At 47.2% G+C, this 10,643-nt stretch overlaps 1 protein-coding gene across 6 annotated transcripts in view; it reads right to left on the bottom strand.

Moving 5' to 3' along the window:
* Nucleotides 1-2,956: 2,956 nt before the first annotated feature.
* nktr (natural killer cell triggering receptor) overlaps nucleotides 2,957-10,643 on the bottom strand; it is a 132,841-nt gene continuing 125,154 nt past the window's right edge. For 5 of the 6 annotated variants that reach the window (XM_078423799.1, XM_078423811.1, XM_078423802.1 and 2 more), the window contains 3 exons: nucleotides 7,506-7,565; nucleotides 4,752-4,832; nucleotides 2,957-3,505 (listed from right to left, as the gene is read on the bottom strand). In XM_078423799.1, the coding sequence (XP_078279925.1) occupies nucleotides 3,406-3,505; nucleotides 4,752-4,832; nucleotides 7,506-7,565 (241 nt within the window). In that variant the 3' untranslated portion in view covers nucleotides 2,957-3,405. The remainder of the gene's footprint in view (nucleotides 3,506-4,751; nucleotides 4,833-7,505; nucleotides 7,566-10,643) is intronic. The other variant, XM_078423821.1, reaches the window with a different exon arrangement.

Raw genomic sequence — 10,643 nt, 5'->3', positions numbered from 1 at the left:
GATAGGATCGGAAGAGGTTTGTCAGAATGAACAAATAGAACAGAAACAAAGAACTGCTGATGCTGGTCTATACCAAGGATAGATACAAAGTGCTGGAGTAACTCAGTGGGTCAGCCAGCATCCCTGGAGCAACCAGGTGGGATGAATGGTCTGTTTCTGTCTTGTAAATTCCAAGCCACACCTTATCCAGTGGCCTCAGGTAATAAACATAAGGAACTGCAGATGCTGATTTACCAAAAAAGTCACAAAGTGCTGGCATAACTCAGCAGGTCAGGCAGCACCTCTGGAGAAAATGGAGAGACAATGCTTTTGGTCAGGACCCTCCTTCTTCAGACTGATTGTAGTTTTGGTGTGGTGGGGAAACTAGAAGAGAGGCGGGGACAGGACAAAGTCTGAAGAGATGCCTCTCTTCCAGCTTTTTCCCACGCACAGCCTCCTCCACCACAAGGCACCACGCAAGAGGCTGGTGCATAAATTAAAAGCCCATGGTATTAGGGGAAGTGCGTTAGCACAGATTGAAGAAAGACTTTTAGACTTTAGAGATACACCGTGGAGACAGGCCCTTCGGACCACCGAGTCTGTGCCGACCCGCAATCACCCTGTGCACCAGCACTATTCTACACATTAGGGACAATTTACAGAAGCCAATTAACCTATAAACCTGTACGTCTTTGGAGTGTGGGAGTAAACCGGAGCACTCGGAGAAAACCCACAAGGTCACAGGGAGAACGTACAAACACCGTATAGATAGCACCTATAGTCAGGATCAAACCCGGGTCTTTGGTGTTGTTAGGCAGCAATTCTACTGCTGCACCACCGTGCCACCTTCACCGTGCCACCTTCAGATCGATTAATAGAAAACAGAAATCGAATAAATGTTCCCGTTTCAGGCTGGATGGACAGTGCAGTGCCTCAGGTATTAGATCATGCTCCTCAATCGTTTACCACTTACATTAATGACACAAAGTGCTGGTATAACTCAGCAGGTATGTTGGCATCTCTGGAGAACATCAGACTGAAGAAAGGTCTGGACATGAATCGTCAGCTATCCATGCTCTCCAAGGATACTGCCTGGCCTATGAGCTGCTCCAGCACTGTGTCCTATTGCATATTAATCAGCATCTGCAGTTCTTTGTTTCTATGTTGTGACAATAATGACCTGGACGAGGGAATGAAATGCGATGTTTCCGAGTTTGCTGATGATATGAAAATGGGCAAAAGGGCATCTGGTGACAAGGACATTGCGATTCTGCCACAGGAACGTCAACAGTTTTTGCTGAGAACGGGGACAATAGACTTCAACGTGGGGAAGTGTTAGGTCATACACATTGGGAAGAGGCAAATGAACTGAGATATCTTGTTGTTGCCTGACAGACTAGAGACCTGGGTTCAATCCTGACTACGGGTGCTGTCTGTACGGAGTTTGTATGTTCTCCGCGTGACCACGTGGGTTTCCTCCGGGTGCTCTGGTTTCCTCCCAAATTCCAAAGATGTGTGGATTTGTAGGCTAATTGGCTTCTGTAAATTGTTCCGAGTGTGTATGATAGGACTAGTGTACGGGGTGATCACTGGTCGGCGTGGACTCAGTGGGTCGAAGGGCCTGTTTCCACGCTGTATCTCTAAACTAAAATAAATTGCCCACGGCCTGAACAAATGCATCCATGGACCTTGCGAGAAGCTAAGGAAGAAATTGCAGAGATATTTTCATCATCTAACTACACGCAAAATTCTGGAAGGCTGAAAGGTGGCAAATGTTATACCGTTATTTAACAAGGGCAGGAAGAACAAGTCAGAGAAGTACAGGCTGATGTCAGTGGTGGATAAGTTGCTGGAGAGGATTCTGAGGAGCTAAGAGTACAAGTATATAGTTGCCAGAAAGCGGTGTCACAGATACATGGCGTAGTGAGGAAAGATTTTAGCATGCTGCCCTTCATTAGTCTGGGCAATGATTATAAGACTTGGTTCATTACAGCTTTGGTTTGCAGATAAAGTGCGGAAACAAGCCCTTCGGCCCATCAAGTCCGCACTGACCAGCGATCCCTGTACACCAGCACACTGGGGACAATTTACAATTTTTACCGAAGCCAAATAACCTACAAACCTGCATATCTATGGAGTGTGGGAGGAAACCAGATCTGGGGAAAACTCACGCAGTCACGGGTGAAACTTAGAAACCTACAGACAGCACCTACAGTCAGGATCAAACCAGGTTCTTTGGCGCAACTTTACCGCTGCACCACTGTGCCACCCCTGTAGCATTCAGGTGGTAAGAGTGCAAAGTGGGGATGCACCACGAAGGCAGCAGAAGGCTCCCTGGATGCGCTGGGACAGCGAACGAAGAAGGACCGGTGAAGGAAGACCCGGCAGGCCGCTGCCTGCAAGGGGGAGCTCGGAAGCTGCCGAGCTCGGCCCCGATGACTGGAGAATCACGGAGGAGGGAGCTGCTGGCAATGACAAACGCGAGGAGTGGGCCGGTAGGTGAGTGATCGGGGTATTGCCTCCACTGCCTTCAAGGTTGGCAGCAAGAGGCGCACAGAGGCGGTGGGACTAGGTGAGGGTCGTCGGTTCGAGGGCTGAGCCGGTCGAGGGCGATGGAGGAGTCCCTGCAGTGGCTTGGGGCACACCTAGATCGTAAGCCGCTCCAGTACATCGAGCATGTGGACCAGACTTTTTGTAAATGGCGCCAAAATAGAGCGACTTGTGCATGCATGAGCTATGCAAAAACATTGTACTGTGCAGTGTACATGTGACAATAACGAATCATTGTACCATTGAGAAGAGGAGTTGAGGCCATTGTAGTGGGATAGTCTTGAGGGACCGAGTGGCTACTCCTGCTCCCATTGTCTTGTTTCCTTGTGATTTTTCATCAAATGCCGGAAATGATTCTGCAATTCATCAGTCCCACAATAACAATTCCAAACAAATATGTTTAAATCATTTCAAAATATACCTTTTAATGTTTATTTTTTGAGATCTACCCTTTTAATGAACAGGGTTGAAGACAAAAATGAAGAGAGACCAGGTAGAATTATGAAAATTTACTTTTTTTTCCCTTTAAACTATGACGGAATAATGCAGCTAAGTACAGTACATAAATGTAAATGTTATTGCTTACATACAAAACTGCAGGTACAAATTATGTTTCCTCTCAGCAGGAGATGCAAAGAGTTTAATTCATTACTTTTGCAAAAGAAAACCCCCTACAGAAAATCAGAAGGAGCCCCTTCCACCTCTCACCCACCCACTCACCGCGGTGTTATCCACCAGCTTCCGCCTTGTCGTAGTTTGTCCCCGACGTTTAATGTAAAGGCTTGAATGAATCGGTGGGCAATAAATAGTTCCGGGTGTGGGCGGGCAGGCGAAGGAGGCAAGTGTTCCACTGGGGTGGGATGGGAGGCTCGTCCATCAGCTGTACCTGCTGCTCTCACTGTGGCTCCGGTGCCGAGAATAGCTCCGGTCGCTTCTGCTGTACGAGCGGTACGACCTGTAGCTCCTGGCCCGGCTCCTACCCGCAACGACGGGGTTGGGGGGCGGGGGGGAAGAGAAAGGACAACGGTTGGCCTCGGACCCAGCAACATTTTAGAGCCGCAGCCTCGCTGCGCCAGAGACCCGGCTTCGATCCTGACCTCAGGCATTGCGTCCGTGTGTGGAATTTGCCCATTCTCCCCATGACCTGCGTGAGTTTCCTATCACATGCCAAAGACTGTGCGGGTTTGCAGGTTAATTGGCGTCTGCAAAATTGCCCCTAGTGTGTAGGGAGTGGATCCGAAAGTGGGATAACGCAGAACTAGGTAGAATCAAGGATGAGTCTCACCCCGGTCACTCCCTCTTCCCCTCTCTCCCATTAGCCAAGAGGTAAAGCAGTGTGAAAACACACCTCCAGATTCAGGGACAGTTTCTTCCCAGCTGTCATCAAGCAACTGAACCATCCTACCACCAAATCACAAGTGGTACTGAGCTACCATCTACCTCACTGGAGACCCACAGACTATCTTTAATTGGACTTTACTGGACTCTGAATGATTGAATGAATGAGAATGAATGAATACTTTATTGTCACATGTGACAAGTCACAGTGAAATTCTTTGCTTGCATAGCCAAGGTATGCAATAGTCGCCACATAAAGGGCGCTTACAAAGTTACAAAACATCCCGCACCAGGTCCTCCTTTGTTCACCCCCTCCCCCTCCCCCTACCTCACGGTGATCTACCCACACCAGGTCCACCTTTGTTCTTGCACTGAACGTTATTCCATTTATCCTGTATCTGTACACTGTGGACGGCTCGATTGCAACCCTGTAATGTCTTTCTGCTAACTGGTTAGCATCCAATAAAAGTTTTTCGCTGTATCTCGGTACACATGACAATAAACAAAACGAATGTAAATGGGTGATGGATGGTTGGCGTGGACTCGGTGGGCCAGTGCCTGTTTCCATGCTGTACCTTTCACTTAATTTAATTCAATGAATTAATTTAAGGGAAGTGGAGAGGGAGCTGTTTGTAGTAGTTACCTAAAATTGGATAATTCAAACTTCGTACCGCAGGGCTGTAAGCTATCCAAGCAAAACACGTTGTGCTGCTCCTCCAGTTTGCGTGTGGCCTCAGGATGTGTGCGAGGTGGAATATGCCTGTACCTGATATTGCTGACACTCATGTGCAGAGGTGGGTGGGCCAGAGAAAGGTAACCGCTTAGCAAACAGGCAGGGGCTGTGGCAGAGGTGGTTAATGCAGACAGCAGGAATACACCTTTACCTGGACCGTCGGGACTTGTGATAACTGCGACTTCGAGTCCTACTCCTGCTCCTACTGTCGTAACTATCGTATGAGTCAGACCTGGAATCAAAAGAAATCAATCACAGCCATTACCACAAGGCATTTGCCCGTTAGTATAAGTACTGTGACAACACTTTAGGCTTTAGAGATGGAGCTCGGACACCCATTAATACGGTCTCACCATTAGCCGTACTTTACAGGACAACCTAATGGAGCACTCGCCACCACCACACTAATGGTGCGGTGAATCGATTTATACAGTGTGAGCTGCAGTGACAGTTTCATTGCAGGGAACACAGATGCTGCTCACATATACTTGCCCACATACTCGGCTCATCTCGCCCACACCGACTAACATGTGCCATCTATACTCGTCCCATGTACCGATGTTTGGCCCATATCCCTCTAAACCTATCCTATCCACGTACCTGTCCAAATGTTTTGTAAACATTATGATCATTTATTTCACAAAATGCTGTGGTAACTCAGCAGGTCAGGCGGCATCTCAGGAGAGAAGGAATGGGCGACGTTTCGGGTCGAGACCCTTCTTATGATAGTACCTGCGTCAACTATCGCTTCTGGCAGCTCTTTCCATACACCCACCACCCTCTGTGTGGAAAGGTTACCTCTCAGGTAGACACAAAATGCTGGAGTAACTCAGTGGGACAGGCAGCATCTCTGGAGAGAAGGAATGGGCGACGTTTCTTCTTACCTCTCTGGTTCCTAGTAAACCTTTCCCCATTCACCTTAAACCCATGTCCTCTGGTTCTTGATTCCCCTACTCTGGACAAGAGACTCTGTGTATCTACCCAATCTATTTCTCTCATCTCAACTTGTTTTCTCATTTTTCAGTTCTGATGAAAGGTCATCTTGATCACTTTATCTCTAAACTTTAGTTCTCTTTCCATAGATGCTGCCTGAACTGTTGAGTCCATCCTTCATTATTTGGTTATTTTAGTTTAGTTTAGTGATACTGCACAGAAACAGGCCCTTTAGCCCATTGAGTCCATGTGACCATCCATCAACTGTTCACACTAGTTCCATGTTATTCCAATTTTGCATCTGACCCCCTACACACTAATTTATAGAGGCCAATTAACCTACAAACTCGCACATCTTTGGGGTGTGAGAGGAAACTGAAGCACCTGGAGGAAATCCACGCGGTCACAGGAAGAATATGCAAACTCCGCACAAACAGCTCCCAAAGTCAGGATTGAACCCACGTCTTGGGTGTTGAGAGTTCCTTCAACAGCTCTTTTTTATTTGACCATTATCCAGCTAGGTCAGCCATTCTTATGCGACTGGTGGATACCAAAACTATTTAGTTTAGTGTAGTTTGGAGATTCAGAGCAGAAACAGGCCTTTCGGCCCATTGAGTTTGTGCCGACCAACGATCCCCGAACTTACACCATCCTGCACACAGTAGGGCCAATTTACAATTACACCAATACCAATTCGCCTAAAAACCTGTACATCTTTGGAGTGTGGGAGGAAACCAGAGATCTCAGAGAAAACCCACGCAGGTCACGGGGAAAACGTACAAACTCCATACAGACAGCACCCGTAGTTGGGATCAACCTCGAATCTCTGGTGCTGCAAGGCAGCAACTCTACCGCTGCGCTACTGTGCCGAGGAAAGAAAAAGCTAAAGATCTATTCCTGCACCACGCAGCCCCAAAATCTATAGCGCCGGCTGTGTGGTACATAGTCTAGGAGTGGGGGTGTTCTGGAACTCACAAGAGGGTCCCCACCCAAAACGTCACTTTTAACTCTCCCTCCGATTCCCATTTTTATCTTTCTATCCTGGGCCTCCTCCACTGTCAGAGTGAGGCCACACGCAAATTGGAAGAACAGCACCACATATTTTGCTTGGGTAGCTTGTAACCCAGTGGTATGAATATCAACTTCTCAAACATCAAGTAACCCTTGCTTTCTCAATCTCCATCCCTCCCCCATCCTAGTTCTCCGATCTATGATCTATTCTACATTTTCCTTGATCTTCGTCCCCTCTGATGTCTCATTTTCACACCGTACGCTTTGATATCTCGGTGTCTCCCTCTCCCCTGACGCTCAGTTTAAAGAAGGGTCTCGAGGAGAAACCATACCTTCTATCCAGAGATGCTGCCCACCCCGCTGAGTTACTCCGGTATTTTGTGTCTATCTTCAGTGTAAACCGGCATCTGCAGTTCCTTCCTACACGTTAGAGGCAGGAAACATGTTCCCAATGTTGGGGGAGTCCAGAACAAGGGGCCACAGTTTAAGAATAAAGGGTAGGCCATTTAGAACTGAGATGAGGAAAAACTTTTTCAGTCAGAGAGTTGTGAATCTGTGGAATTCTCTGCCTCAGAAGGCAGTGGAGGCCAATTCTCTGAATGCATTCAAGAGAGAGCTGGATAGAGCTCTTAAGGATAGCGGAGTCAGGGGGTATGGGGAGAAGGTAGGAACGGGTACTGATTGAGAATGATCAGCCATGATCACATTGAATGGCGGTGCTGGCTCGAAGGGCCGAATGGCCTCCTCCTGCACCTATTATCTATTGTCTATTACACTCACCTATCCATGTTCTCCCGGGATGTAGCCTGACCACTGAGTTATTCCGGCACTTAGCACCTTTCTTTGGTAAACCAGCACCTGCAGTTCCTTGTTTATAGCACCCTACAATGCACCCAGGTGAGGATAAGGTGGCAGCACTCTGTGTGCGTGTCTATGGACGCAGCTTACACTGGGTACGTACCGAGATCTCCGGCGACGGCTGGACGATGGGCTTCTTGTGCGGCTGCGACTGTATGTTCTACTGTTGGAGGAACAGAACCACATGTCAGCTGTCAATGCACCACCAAATGTCTAGTTTAAATACAGTCAACCTTCGTTGTAACGGACCACAGGGGGGAAATGGTGTCCGTTATTGCTAATTGTCTGCTCTAAGAGTGAGGGGTTGTCCCCTATTGACGTCACTGCCTGGGCGCCGGGTCAGAATACTGGAGCCCCTCCACTGAGAGCCTAGTGGGACCTCCCTCCCCTCACGGAGCGCAGTGGTCCAAGAAAGCCGCCCAGCACCACCTTGTCCAGCGCAGCTTCTGCTGCTGATTCCTGCATTCAGAGATTGTGAGCAACATGGGAGGTCTGGGCCGTTGGGGTGTGGCAGGGCAAGGAGACCCTGTCCTCCTCTAAGTGAGATTCCCACAAAATGCTGGAGTAACTCAGTCGGTCAAACAGCAGTGAAATGGGTGAACATTCGGGTTGAGGCCCTTCTTCAGACTCAGGGGAGATGGAAACGAGAAATATGTAAAGGTACAGAACCATTCAGAGCCGGTACCGATGACCCAGGAAAGGTGGGCCCACAATGGTCCATTGTTGGCTGTGGAAGAGGGGATATGAACAGTGAAACAAGCAAGTCGACTAGGGTGGGGGAGGGACAGAGAGATAGCGAATGCAAGGGTTACTTGAAATTAGAAAAATCAATATTCATATCGCTGGTGCAAATAACCCTTGCATTCCTCTCTCTTCATTCCTCCCCAGTTTCCCTCTTCCATGACTCTCGGTTTGAACAAGGGTCTCGACCCAAAACGTCACCTATTTCTTTTCTCGAGAGATGCTGCCTGACCTGCTGAGTTACTCCAGCATTTAGTTCACTAGTAAATAGAGGTTATTGGGCCATTACCTCATGACTATCAGTGGGATCCTTGACAGTAAAGCATTTTGATTCACTTTAATGCCGTGAAGGTCCAATATCAAAGCATTCTTTTTTTCTCTGTCCAACTAAACATTCTGCATAGGCCAGGAATTTCTGAATGAATAGGGGATTTGTTCACTCATCAGACAAGATATATTGAAGTTGAGTCTCCAGGAAAAAGTTTGGATGGGGACAAATGCTTCTTCAGATAATCGAAAACATCTTCACGAAAGCACGAGACACAAGGAGAGTACAAAGCTGGACCCGGTGTGGGGGGCCGCCGAAAATGAAGAGGAACAATTGGGACTATAATTAATACTTTGTAACTTTGTCGGCGCCCTTTTCGTGGCGACTCTTTGCATACTTTGTGCATGGTATGCAAAACAACGAATTTCACATATCACATGATAATAAAATATAATTCATTCATTCAAGGAACAGCAGGAGTGTTGGAATCTTGCGTAGAACACAGAGCGCTGAAGTAACTCAGCGGGTCAGGCAGCATCTCTGGAGGATATGGTTGAGACCCTTCTTTAGACTGGCCTTTCGGGTGGGGACACTTCTTCAGTCTGAAGAAGGCTCCCGACCCAAAACGTTCCCTCTCCAAGTTCTCCCGAGATGTTGCCTGACCCGCTGAGTTACTCCAGCACTGTGTGTTCTTCATAAAAGCAGGGTTTTAACACAGGGAAAACAGAAACCTGGAGTTTGTGGCACACAACCACATACAAATTGAAGCAATCAGTCACTGTCAAGTCACTGACAACTTATATCAGCTATTTTCCCTGCATGCAAAGTATCTCATACACAAACACACAGAACGCAGACATGCTTATTTACACATAAGGTAGCGATAACTAAAGCTCGGCAACATAGAGTCAAGTGCTTTTGTTTTCAACCTAGGGGGAAAAATGTATTAAAAATATCTCTTAATTTTCAACTGCCATCAGCAGAACCGGAGCAATTTTTCTTTGTCTCAAGTGACTGCATGTGCCAAGTGTCCAGTGTAAGTGGAAATAATTGCCTGCACAAACCTGCCACCTGAACAAACAGTGCTTTAATTGCTGGTGGGTTCACATCAATGGGAATTGTCGTTGAACCATTTCTACACGTTTGGTTCCAACATTTAAAAAAAATTGGATGAATTAAAACCTACTCAGCAAACAAGGGGGAGGAGTTAATGTGTGGTGAGCTTTTTGTGAAAATATAATAATGCACACCGATAATACATTATTAGTTTTAACACTCTTTCCTAGAATGGCAAGCCCCTGGCTGTGCCAGGTTTGTTGATTTGAATCCTAGCAGCAACAGGAGAATTCCAACATTAATCTCACCTTGGGTCAAAATCAACCATTCTTTTGCTCTTGGGTGATCTATGTTGGGAAGTGGGATTCGGGTAGTGTTGTGTCTTGCTGGACAGAGCTTGGTGATGTAACATTCTTCTGATAGTCCTTGCGGTCCTTCTATAAGTTAGGGTATTGTCTGATCAACTCTATCCCATTGCGTACATTGTAGTTTATCTCAGGAAGTGAAGTGCTAGAATGCTGAGAACTATATCCTGCACTCTGTATCTTCCCCTTTACTCTGTCTATTGTGCAGGTCCACCACCTATTTTCCGGCAACTGGTGGTCCGGCACCTCCTTTAATCCGGACAAAATTACAAGAGCACACTGGAAATCCTCTCGAAAATGTGGCATCTCGGCCGGGTGAGGTGGCTGATCTAAACCTCATTGGGACTTCTGTGGCCAATCGGCAAGTTGAATTTGGCCCCTGTGGCCGGGGTTCTGGAACTCTGGCCTGGCCGGAGCCGGCAGATCCGTTCCCATAGCCGACTTCTGAGGCTGACTTTGCGGGCCCTCAGATTACATCCAAGCCCCTCAGCAATCCAGACTATGCCGGTGCAGTTGGAATCTTCTCGGAGCCAGTGACCTCTGTTGCTCCGGCAAAATGGATAATCCAGAAAGGCTCTGGAACCAAGGGTGCTGGAAAATCGGTTGTGGACCTGTACTCGAGTTTGACTTGATTGTATTTATGTACGGTACATCTGATCAGTTTGGATAGCATGCAAAACAAAGCTTTTCACTGTACCTTGTTACACGTGATAATAATAAACCAGATTTGTCTCAGTAAAGGTATTGGGAAAAATTGTGGAGAATGTTGAAGGAGGTTAATAAAAAAAAAACATGTACAAAAATGTTACTG

Source organism: Rhinoraja longicauda, chromosome 2, assembly GCF_053455715.1.
Source record: "Rhinoraja longicauda isolate Sanriku21f chromosome 2, sRhiLon1.1, whole genome shotgun sequence".
Taxonomy (NCBI): domain Eukaryota; kingdom Metazoa; phylum Chordata; class Chondrichthyes; order Rajiformes; family Arhynchobatidae; genus Rhinoraja; species Rhinoraja longicauda.
The sequence above is the reverse complement of the archived record's forward strand: the minus strand, read 5'-3'. Positions and strand labels throughout refer to the sequence as shown.